Source organism: Harpia harpyja, chromosome 14 (genome assembly GCF_026419915.1).
Source record: "Harpia harpyja isolate bHarHar1 chromosome 14, bHarHar1 primary haplotype, whole genome shotgun sequence".
Taxonomy (NCBI): Eukaryota; Metazoa; Chordata; class Aves; order Accipitriformes; family Accipitridae; genus Harpia; species Harpia harpyja.
In genome coordinates, this window is record NC_068953.1 from 13367415 (window position 1) to 13379409 (window position 11995).

The window sequence follows — 11995 nt, forward strand, 5'->3', positions numbered from 1 at the left end:
CATCCCCTGGCATCAGGTGAAGTTATAGGAAGGGAAGATGCCAGCAAGTGAGTTCATGGCTACAGAGCTCTCCTGAAGGCTTGCAATATTTTTCAAGACCACAGTCTCACCTCCACCACCTCCAGTCTCTTCAGGAAGCTGTCCAGCCTTGCAAACACCATCATGGCGTGGAAGTCCCACTCCCTCACTTCTTGGCCTGATTCATAATATGTGTGCAGTTTTTCCCTTCTCTCCTCAAATGCCCCTTTGAATGCATTCAGGATGCCAAGCACCATTTGCACCTTGCCCAGGCTCTCTTCCATCTCCCCTTTCAGAAGGTCTTCTGGAGACAGGTACACCAGGGCCTGGAAGAGCAAAATCACACCTGAGAGGTCACTTCTGCCATCATAGAAAACAGTGACTTCTTGCACTGAACATGTTTGAACTTACTTCTCAAGTTAAGAATCACTTTGCCAGGGGAGGACGGGAAAGGAGGAGAGAGGGGACTTTCATAAAAAAAAGTTCCTTTGTGTGCTGGTTTTGGCTGGGATAGAGTTAATTTTCTTCATAGTAGCTAGTATGGGGCTATGTTTTGGATCTGTGCTGAAAACAGTGTTGATAATGCCAAGATGTTTTCGTTACTGCTGAGCAGTGCTTACACAGAGCCAAGGTCTTTTATGCTTCTCACCCCACCCCACCAGTGAGGAGACTGGGGGTGCACAAGAAGTTGGGAGGGCACACAGCTGGGACAGCTGACCCCAACCGACCCAAGGGACATTCCAGACCATATGACGTCATGCTCAGTATATAAAGCTGGGGGAAGAAGGAATGGAGGACATTCAGAGTTACGGTGTTTTGCCTTCCCACAAAACCATTAAGCGCGATGGAGCCCTGCTTTCCTGGAGATGCCTGAACACCTGCTTGCCGATGGGAAGTAGTGAATGAATTCCTGGTTTTGCTTTGCTTGCTTGTGTGGCTTTTGCTTTACCTATTAAACTGTCTTTATCTCAATCCACGAGTTTTCTCACTTTTACCCTTCTGATTCTCTCCCCCATCCCACTGTGAGGGAGGTGAGTGAGTGGCTGCATGGTGCTTAGTTGCCGGCTGGGGTTAAACCACAATACCTTGGCAAACACAGGCATCACGACCACACACCTGCTGAATGAGTAGGTTGCAGATTTCCTGGAGCAGCACTACTATCCGCACGGGCACATTGTAGTGCTTGGAGGTGACCCAGACCAAACACACCACATGGAGCAGAGGGACCAGGAAAGGCTTCACCTCACTGAACTCAACTGTCTCTATGTCTTCTAAGTGGCGCTTGAGGGGTGTCAGGTGCAGGTGAATGTCCTGAGCTTCAGTCAAAGCTGTGTTAAGAGATGGGAGAAGTGGTAAGATCCACCAAGCTGTGGTGCGTTGGGTTACAAGTTGGATGCTGGCCTCACCTCGCCGGATGGAAAGGTGCCTGGGAAAACAAACAGTCCTGACAAGCACAAAGCACACTCACCTACCTGTGTGCTAAAGATTGCTCACCCTTGAACATTGCTCAGCTATGGCAGTAACCAATGCAGGAAATAAGCTGACATGATGGCAAGGGACAGGGAGCTGGGACAGGGCTTTCTGCAGAAGCTGAGTCCACAACTGGTAAATGAGCTGCAGGGAACATGCCCAGCAGCACTGAAAATACAGTACTGCCACTGCTATGAGCAGGCTACAGGCCTTGCTACATAGCATTGCAGGCTATATAGCATCACAGGCTATATAGCATCACAGGTCTTGGCCTGAGCTCATTTTAGCTCAGGTTTGGCTACAGCAGCCCCTTGCCCAGTGGGCAGATGATCATGGTCCCACTTGTTCTGGCTGCAACAGCAAACCTGTCAACAGCAAAGTTACTAATGTCTGACTAGTTGAAAGCTTTAGCTTAGCTTTGTACAGCTGTGTGGTTTTACTGTGAAGAATTATCCCAGAGTGCAAGCATTAATAAAACCAGGTGATTGTTGTGCAATTAAACCTGTGGACCAACAAGAAGAGAAGTGATGGAGGTGGTTGAATGCCTATAAAAATAACCCCCAACACCCAAGACCAAAGAAGAAGAAACTCCCACTATCAACATTACCCTCCCAGCAAAGACAGACAACAGCCACGCCACCACATCAGCAGGGAGGGCACAATACCAGGGAAAAGGGCAGAGACTTAAAAGCAGGTGCATAAAAATCTGAACTGCGTTGTAACGGAAATTAACAATTACAGTCCAAATTATCCAGTTAGGGTTTAGTCCAAATTATCCAGTTAGGGTTATTATTGCTGTAACTGGATTAAAACCAAGTATTTGTTGTATTTTGATTAGACCTTTGAAGCATTAATTAGTCAATGAACTCTTGGCTCTTTATATAAGGCATGTTTCTCTAGCCCGTATAAATTGCACAGTATAGAGTGTGACAAAGTTCCTTAAAAGATTAAATGTTTCCATGTGAAGAGGTGAAGAACAGCATTATCTGTCAGCATATACATAGCTAGCAAAGTCTGAATGGTTTTGTCTTGCCAGGGAGCAGCCGGGTTGAAGATGGACATAGAGGGTCAGCTATATTGGTCCACAGGGGATGGGGCAGCAGGACTACACTGTTTTTCACTATGGAGGGGAATTTGCAGTGTTTCCTTTGGCTGGACTGAACTCCCCTAAGCAAAGTTCACCAGAAAAAAAGATGGTGCTTGATTCAAGAAGGCTGCATTTCTTAAGGTAGACTTTTGCTTCACCTACAGGCAAAAAATAATCCTTTCTTATATGTCTTCTTATGAATGAAAAAAAAAAAGGTCTTTAATTCCCTAAACTGGGAAATGCAAACTTGTCATTTTTTCTGCTCAAAGCTCTGTTGTCTTACTGCATTATGCCAGATTGGCAAAATCAGGGAGAGGAGAAGGCAGATCTGCTGTTGCACACCACCACCTACAGGTCACCCATCCCACTGGCATCCTTGCAACAATCTCCCTGACAAGGTGGCCAGGAAAGCTGTGGGCTGGCCAGGATAGCTGCGAGCTGGCCAGCCCTTGCAACCCTGGGAGGACGTTACTGGATGGGGATGTGGACAGACTGTGGGACAGGAGGCCATGCTCCCTGTGCATCACTCTCACTCCCATGCTGCAGCCCCTCCACAGGTAACAGACCTCCCCACCACACTGCTACAACGCAGGATGCAGAGCTCTGCCTCCGCCCAGCTCTGTCTGGATTTCTGCACAACTGCAGAGACCCTGCTTTCCTGTGGTGTGACACAGGTGACAACACCTGCCTGCTTTCATCAGAGGCCTTGAAATCCTCATGCTCAAAGGTCCCCATCCTTTAGCAAGGAGGTTCGGGTCGCAGTGGCCAAAGCCTGGGAAATAGCAGTTTAGCAAAGTTGTTTCAGTTAACTACAAGATCTGTCCTGTTATTCTGAACCCCCCTTCCTGCAGACTGATACCAGAGGAGCTGGTGAAAGCTGGGGTGAGTCCTGCTGGATAATGCAAATGCTTTATTACAGTAGAGTGAATTCCCAAATCCACTCACCCCGACCTTTGGGAAGGGTCTGGCTCAACAGACCAGTGATCATGCTTGTCCCAGCCTGGAAACAAAAGCATCAGATCAAGTACAAGCAGCCCAGTTTCACTCCATGAACCAGAAGGAGGTCCAGAAACAAGGTGGCGGTCCCCACAGTCACAGCAAACTCCAAATGACCAGTGCCATTACAGCCACATTGGTCTTGAAACCAGTAAAACCAGGCTATGAACAAAGGCCAGAAGTCAGCACTAGGGTGAAGTTGCCCCAGCATCTCACCTGCTTCAACATCCATGAGCATAGCTTTGAAGGCCGGGACGTAGCTGCTCTCAACTCTCTCCAGCACCTCCATCATGTTCCTCACCTTCCTTGTTCTCAGCTGATCGTAAATGCATTCCAGGTCATCACACCTACAGCAACCAAGACACATTACAAGCCCACACTGGGACAGCATCAGCTGTCCGCCCACACCATCCATTTCGCCTGGGCCTGATTCAGGATTTCCTCCAGCTACACACGGACTGAGTCCCAACAGTGAAAAGAAATGGGAGGAAGCTCCTGCAGGAGGCATGGACAAACCCTACAGGACAGATAGACGCTGCTGGGGTTCAGCATGACAGCAGCTCTGTCACTGGCAGGACACTGCTGAAAGAAGCCATCAGGTGTTTCTGCAGGCATTAGCAACAGCTCTCCAGCAGGCAGGGTTCTGCCGAGTCAGCCCAAACCAACATGGCACAAAGGTTCTCAAAGGGCAGGAGGAAATTCCACTCCCTGGCTCCTGAGCATCTAAACCCCCTCTGGCATCGGCAGATGAACAGCAGCAGGCAGCTGAGGTGCACCATTTCCAAAAGGCCCTACAGAAGGTGTCCATCAGCTCTTACTCCTGTGGCTGGTTCCTAGTGAACAGTGACAGAAAGAGCATTTCCAAAAAAATTCCCTTGAGGTGTAGCCCCTGTGCTGGGGCTAAGTTAAAACACAGCTAGCTGCCCAGTTACCTCCCAGACACTTTGCAGATCATGATTATTTTATGTGCGGGAGCAATTTTCCTTAGCTCAAGTCTTTATATGAACCCGAGGCAGCCTGCTCTTCTCAACTCATAGAAGAGCAGCTCTGTTACCAGCACTCTTCCTCCACCCAAAACCAATGCCAGCAAGCACCATGCCCTGGCCAGGCTGCCCAGGGTACCTGTTCTTCCAGAACTCCAGTTCCACCTTCGGGTTAGGGTTGCTGCCTTGCAGGAGAGGCTCTGAAGACTCTTTCTTCAGTGCTCCCTGGATCTGGTAGCTCCAATCTATGATGGCCGACTCAGTGGCATGTACAAGAGATTTATCTATCAGCTCCAGGCTGCAAGAAACAAACCACATGGCTAACATTGCTTTCCACTTGTTGATGTGCATTGTCCAATTGGATCTACTTCAAATGACCCTGTAGGCAGCTGGATTTTTACAGACTACAGTCTAGCTTCATGTTTCAAAACCACAAAACAATCAAAACCCATAAGATTTTGCCATTGTTTTAATACAGGAATTACACCGTAGAGAAAATGGATGAAGCTCTGCAGTAGTGTGGGCAACAATACATTGTTCATAAAATGAATGGTGGAAATGAAAAGCCAGTTGCCACCTCTGCACAGCCAGTCACTGTCGCATCAGATCCATTCGGGTTCAGGGTCTAACCTGGAAAGCCATACCTCCAGCAAGATTATCTCTCCCTGTACTGTTCTCCCTGAATCTAATCTATCTCCCCACAGTCATTAAGTTGCTTAATTCAGAAAGAAACTACACAAAGTGGCCTGGCATGTTGAGGACAGGTCACCCCATTGCCTTGGAAGCAGTAACTTCTCACACAATCCCACCCGCACCACATCCTGTCTAAGGAGTGATTGATTCCACTGCACTTACTAACACATCTCCTGAGGTCCCACAGGTGCAAGCATACAGCCCAGACATGACAATGACACGATGGGCGAATCCATATGCCTCTGTGGACCTTCCAGACTCGGTTATTTTGGACTAGGCCAGGCTCACAGCACTGCAACAGTCAAACTCCTTCCACTCCCAGCTCTGGGCACCAACCTGGCTTCTTGGGAGGACCAGGTGGAAGTTCCCCCCAGCTGCAACATGAGCACCCTGCCAGACGTATCAGCTAGCAAAGGATGGGGATTCTTCAACTGCTGGACATCTGGCAGGATAAAGAGCAGCTGCACATGGGGCTCAGCCTCCCATGGCTGCCCAGTGATCTAGACAAGGGGATCGAGTGCACCCTCAGTAAGTTTGCAGACACCAAGTTGGGCGGGAGCATTGATCTGCTTGAGGGTAGGAAGGCTCTACAGAGGGATCTGGACCAGCTGGACTGATGGGCCAAGGCCAATTGTATGAGGTTCAACAAGGCCAAGTGCCAGGTCCTGTAATTCAGTCACAACAACCCCATGCAACACCACAGGTTTGGGGAAGAGTGGCTGGAAAGCTGCCCAGCGGAAAAGGACCTGGGGGTGTTGGTCGACAGCCAGCTATGAGCCAGCAGTGTGCCCAGGTGGCCAAGAAGGCCAACGGCATCCTGGCTTGTATCAGAAATAGCGTGGCCAGCAGGAGCAGGGACGTGATTGTTCCCCTGTACTGGGCACTGGTGAGGCTGCACCTCGAGTACTGTGTTCAGTTTTGGGCCCCTCACTACAGGAAAGACATTGAGGTGCTGGAGCGTGTCCAAAGAAGGGCAAGAAAGCTGGTGAAGGGTCTAGAGCACAAGTCTTATGAGGAGTGGCTGAGGGAACTGGGGTTGTTTAGCCTGGAGAAAAGGAGGCTGAGGGGAGACCTTATCACTCTCTACAACTACTTGAAAGGAGATTGTAGTGAGGTGGGAGTCGGTCTATTCTCCCAGGTAACAAGTGATAGGACAAGAGGAAACAGCCTCAGGTTGTTCCAGGGGAGGTTTAGATTGGATAGTAGGAAAAATTTCTTCACTGAAAGGGTTGTCAAGTATTGGAACAGGCTGCCCAGGGAAGTGGTTGATTCACCATCCCTGGAGGTAGTTAAAAGACGTGTTGATGTGGCGCTTAGGGATGTGGTTTAGTGGTGGACTTGGCAGTGTTAGGTTTACGGTTGCACTTGATGATCTTAAGGGTCTTTTCCAACCTAAATGATTCTATGATTCTATTCTATGATTCTAACTAGTCAGAAAATCTGGGGTGGCTTTCCTGGGGATTATCCCTCAAGGATTGTAAATGAACTTCAAAATCATGACAGCAACCAGGGAGCTCTAACTCTGAATGGAGAGAACCAAAATTATCAAAGTCATTCCTTTACTTCTTGAAGAGAAACACAAGGAAATGCAGCAGGTGTCTGGGAAGCCACCCTACTTCTCCAGGAGGACAGATGCAACGGGTTCCAAATCTCTCTACGGGACCATGAACAGTTTAGGAGCTTGCAGGAAGTTGTAGGTGTTTTTTCCTGTACCTTTGCATGACAAATCCAGTTTTAAAGGGAGGCAGAATAGTCCTGACCAAGCAGGCAGCATGAATCACTCACAAGTGAGTAATTTAACTTCTAAACAGTGCACCTTGGGAGCATGCTTTGACAGAAGCCAGAGAAAGAGAGAATCCTGCCTTCCCGTTCAGTGGCATCAGGAAAACAGGAGAGGTTTTGCCAACAGGGTTTGGTTTTTTTTCCTCACTGATCCAAGCAGTTCATTGCTTCTCTGTGTGCCCACATGCCTTTGCACTTTCTGAGTTTTTCCTGCCTGTACTATTGTACAGTCCCCAAAGACAGAGCCCATAAACTAGAGAGCAGGTAGAGCAAAATACACTCATCTTGGCAGTCTGAAAAAGCAGCAGATGACAGGGAGCAAGAAGAGTGCCCATGATTGGGGAGGAGGATCTCTAGAAGACACAGCACATGCATCAGCAGGAGAAAACCCAGCAGAGAGCCAGGGTTGGTACTCACGATTTCTTGTTTTCCAGATCAATGTCCTCAATTCTCTCCAAGCCAGCTGGAAGAGGCAGCAAGGTCTTGCCCTTTACTTGGCCAACAACCATGAAAACAGTACTTTTTAGGCTGTGGACATGACGCATAATGTCTTGTGACACCACTTGTGGCCAGCCCTGATGGTTCTTCTGGTTTGTCAGGATGGGCACAATCACCTATAGCAGGAGTCATGAAACAGCAATGGAGAAACAAGTGCTGCAGGAGATGGACAGGCCACCAGGCTCCGAGGTCCTTGCTTCGCCAAGCCTGGAGACCCATATTATTGCTGTCTCAAGCAGTTCCCTGCCTATGTGAAACAAGGGCAGATGATGATTGGGCCTCTCTACAGGCCCACTTTGTATACTAGTACACCCTCTTCCCCAAATCCAAGCAGCTGAGAAGGGTGGAAACCAGCAGACAAAGCGAGCAGCCCCGTCCTCAGGCTCTCCCAGCCTCTCAAACCTGCAACTAGAGACAGCTCCACAGGCTCTTGTCCCCTTGCCCTCACAACACCTCCTGGTGCTTGCTCCCCATTTCACTGCCAGTGGGCAGGGGAGGCAGGCAGGGTCACAGGCTTCGGGCAGCCTTTCAAGACTAGCAGGGCTGGGCTGAACCCACAGGCTGTCCCTTGATGGCAATCCCCAGTGCGCTGAAAGGGAAGGTCTTCTTGTACCTCCTGGGATCTACTGTTGGTGAGGGTCCCCTAGGTCCCCATCCAAACTGTACTGCAGGTCTTGAGCACAGCCACTTTTTAGGTTATTTTCCAAAGTTGCAGCCCACTAAATATGATTTCTGTCTTTATCAGTGAAAGTTCCCAGGGTTTGTACTGACCCAACAGTGTGGGGTCTCACGGCTGGGCTGAGCCTGCCTGGACCTGAGCTGCTTTTGGCTTGTTTGAGCTGTGACAGCAGCACAGTGTCTGTCACCTACTCCGCTCTGGGACCAGCCTTTGGCAACAACCTGGTAAAGCCGGGTTGTCCCTGGTGACAAACAACAGCCCTTTGTGTTACCAGGCTCAGGGGAGACTAAAGGTATAAAAATAGCTACAAATGGACACAAAATTGAAAAGGAATAAAGCAGCACAGCACCGCCATAGTGCCGTCCCAAGGTGCTGCAGATTCTTCGTAACCATGACTGGCACTGTAGACCTGAGGAAGACTGGCATCAGCAACCTTCATGCCCAGGGAGCTGTGGGAACGGGGACCACAACCCCAGGGAACACAGGCAGGTACTGCCGAGTTCACCTTCCACAGTTTTAGCTACATTATTAGCAAGATTTGTCTCTATTACTTAAATCATGTGGACTGCTAATGCTAGTAATGTTGTAACCAGTCAAATGATAGCTGTTCATTTTCTTTTTGATTGTTCAAACGATAACTGGACTCACAATGAACCCCCAGCTCTGCAGAGCGGAGGTGTGTTCCCTTCAGCCATCACAAGAGTGAAGTGTACCAAGCAGACAAGGTCACCCCAGCTGTGACCTACAGCTCAGCTGTGCACTTCCTCACTGAATACAGACAGAGTTTTGGTGTGTCTATTCCTGATATCCTAAATGACCCACAGAAAGTTTGACACAAACTGTTTCTTTCACTGGACAAATTATTCTAAGACTGTCCTAAAAACCTCTGATAACAAACTCTGCAAGAAGTGCTTGTGCAGCAGGCAGCGCAATGCATGTCCCCAACCTTAGAAAATCCAAGACCTTTTTTGCCTTCGCGCAGACCCACCCCGTCCTCCTGACCCAGCACCACCGCTCTGTTTTCCTTAAAGTAAAGTTTGAGAGGAAAGTGGGACCAAACCCAGGCACGATCTGCTCCCTACAGAAATACCGCATCTGTCTGCGCAGAGGGGAGAGAAAAGCCTGCGAACAAGCAGTCAGGATTGCACAACCCCAGCTGCTGAAGGCAGCCAGAAAAGAAGATCTAAGAGGATCTGCTGAAGTGTTCCTACCCCAAAGTCTCCCTGTAGCAGATGGTGTTTACAATGCCTATCATATGCTATCTGCCATCATTTACAAACAAAGCCACGATGCAAAAACCGCTGTCTGTGCAGACTTACCAAGACCGCAGGGCTCATCAAACACCTCAAAACAAAAGCTCCTGTGTTATCCCACAAAACCAAGATAACCAGTCTGGCAGCCTGCTCTTGGGAATCCAATCTATCGGTCACCATCTTAATATACAAACAGCATCACCACAGCTTCTCAAATCAAGCAGCTCCTCTACTTTCTCATTACAGCCTCACTGCTGAGACTTCTCTGGGTCAGCGGCCATCAGGAATAAATCTAGACAATGCTGTCTGGTTCAGGCTACTAACACAGGAAAGAGAAAGCACTCGAACCTTTAGGAAAACATCAGCCCACCCGAGGTAACCGGGCACTGAGCTACAGGAGGCTCATTCTGAACATCGGGAAACACTTTTTCACTGTGAGGGTAACTGAGCACTAGCACAGGTTGCTCGAGGTTGTGGAGTCTCCACCCTTGGAGATATTCAAAAGCCACCTGGACATGGTCCTGGCCGACTGGCTCTGGGTGGCCCTGCTTGAGCAGGGGGTTGGACCAGATGACCTGGAGATGTCCCTTCCAGCACCTGCCCTTCTGCCATTCTGCGGTGTGGATCAGTCCCACCAGTACACCACCATTAGGCAGGCCCAGAGCTGATGCGGATCGGGGTTTAGGAGGCTTGAATGAATTCTAAAGACCCCCGCGGGCCAGGAGGTGCTGCCGGGGGCAGAGTCGAGGGTAGGAGCGCACCAGCAGAGACAGGAGGGAGGCCCAGGAGCCTGTTTGCAGGGGCGGACGCCTTCCCCGCGGCCACCTGCGAGGGGCAGTGCCCGGCCCCGGCGCTCGGCCCCAGGGGTACCCGTCGGTGCCCGGGCTCCCCCGGCGCCCAGCGGCCAGGGCCGCCACTGCGGGGCCGCCACTGCGGGGCTGCCCGGGCCTTACCTCCTCCACGAGGGCGGCGAAGTGCCCCAGGGCATCGGCGGGCAGGTCCCCGCAGAGCAGCTCCTCGGCGCCAGCGCCGGGCGGCCGGAGGAAGAAGATCGCCTTGTGGCGGGCGGCGGCAGGCGGCGGCGGCGGCGGCCCCAGCGCCAGCTCCCCGCCGGGGCCGCGCCAGGCCAGCAGTGCCGGCCCCGCCGCCCCCCTCAGGAAGCCCCGCAGCAGCGGCCCCGCCGCCCCGCCGCCCGCCCAGCGCTCCCAGCGCTCCGCCGGCACCCCCAGCCCCCGCGCCGCGCACCGCCCCAGCCGCCCGGCGCCGGGCTCGGGCTCGGGCTCGGGCTCCGGCTCCGCCGCCTCCATCCGGCCGGCACCGGCGGCTGTTTGCGAGGAGGAGCCGCCGTTGCCCGGGGGACGCGGCCCCGGGCAGGAGCGGGACTCCCGGGGGCCGGCCCCGGCCTCCTGCCGGGAAGGCGAGGGCAGGCCCCAGCGCCCGCCCCAGCGCGCCCGGGAGACGCAGCTTCTCCGGGCTGGGATTTCACGCCGGCTTCCCTCCTCGCAGCCCGGTGTTTCCGTACACCGGCGCAGCTGGGCGTCCCCAGAAGCAATCTCCCCCGCGAGGAGAAGCTGGCGAGCCCAGGCCCGCGTCAGTTTTCTACACCAGGCACAGGCCCCTATCGCGTTACTCCACAACACTGCCCTACTTGCACCAGCCACCTGGAGCTGTATCTTGTCCATTCTGGTCTCCTAACACTGCTGTATTTGCATTTTATTAATACCTTTACGTGAGAAGTGGTTCAGTATTTTCTAAATAGAAGACCCTTCTTTACTTCTGTGAAAAGAAGCAGGGGGAGCTGGTGCAGCACAGGGGCTGCTTGTTGTACCACAGCAGTAACTGTGCCCTCCCCTGGGCACCCCAATGTGATCCTATTTACACCTGCGCAATAACAAGTACCTGCTTAGTCTTTCCCCCGTCCCCTGCTACTCTTAAAAGCCCAGCAGACCTCTTTTGTAGTACCCAGCTGCGTCAATTACCCAGTTTCTGCTTTAGACAAGCATAATATTAAAGCGCAGCTAATGAACAAAAGATGCTTTGCTGCCAGTTTGTGCCTTAATTTTCCATCACCTTAAAATGAAGTCTTAAATCTTTAATATATGCTGGTATCATTTGCTGAGCAGTGCGGGGGGGCCTAGTGCCTTTGACATGCCTCTGAAACTGAGCTCCTTAACTGAAACAGTGCAAAGCTCCCCCTCCTGCTTCCCAACACATGCAGTTACAGCACTGGTAAGGGAAGAAGCAAAGCTGACCCACAGAAAGCCTCGAAAACACTCCTCTTAAGCACAGACCTTCCCCATACCTGCCTGCTTTGCCAGCTTTCCCATCCCCTGCATCCAGAACTGGAATCTGCCGGAGGCAATTCACAGTTGTCTGTTCTGGAGCCATTCAAAAGCCACCCCCAGTTGGTACCAGCTTGAACTGACAAGCGAAGCTCCTGCCTGTAGCGTAACGGAGGCAGATATGATTTTGCTGGCACGGAACACAGCTAGAACAGGCATAAGGCTCCAGCATTAGGGTGAGATCTTGGTCTTTA

General features: G+C 51.4%; 1 protein-coding gene across 1 annotated transcript in view; it reads right to left on the reverse strand.

The window, feature by feature from the left end:
- The window catches only part of DNAH9 (dynein axonemal heavy chain 9), a 210216-nt gene extending 199263 nt beyond the window's left edge, over nucleotides 1–10953 (reverse strand). Inside the window, exons 1-6 of the mRNA XM_052808369.1 lie at nucleotides 10413–10953; nucleotides 7447–7643; nucleotides 4694–4852; nucleotides 3788–3918; nucleotides 1135–1346; nucleotides 111–344 (exon numbers count right to left, since the gene is read on the reverse strand). Of these exons, the coding sequence (XP_052664329.1) occupies nucleotides 111–344; nucleotides 1135–1346; nucleotides 3788–3918; nucleotides 4694–4852; nucleotides 7447–7643; nucleotides 10413–10766 (1287 nt within the window). The 5' untranslated portion in view covers nucleotides 10767–10953. The remainder of the gene's footprint in view (nucleotides 1–110; nucleotides 345–1134; nucleotides 1347–3787; nucleotides 3919–4693; nucleotides 4853–7446; nucleotides 7644–10412) is intronic.
- Between the last annotated feature and the right edge of the window lie 1042 nt (nucleotides 10954–11995).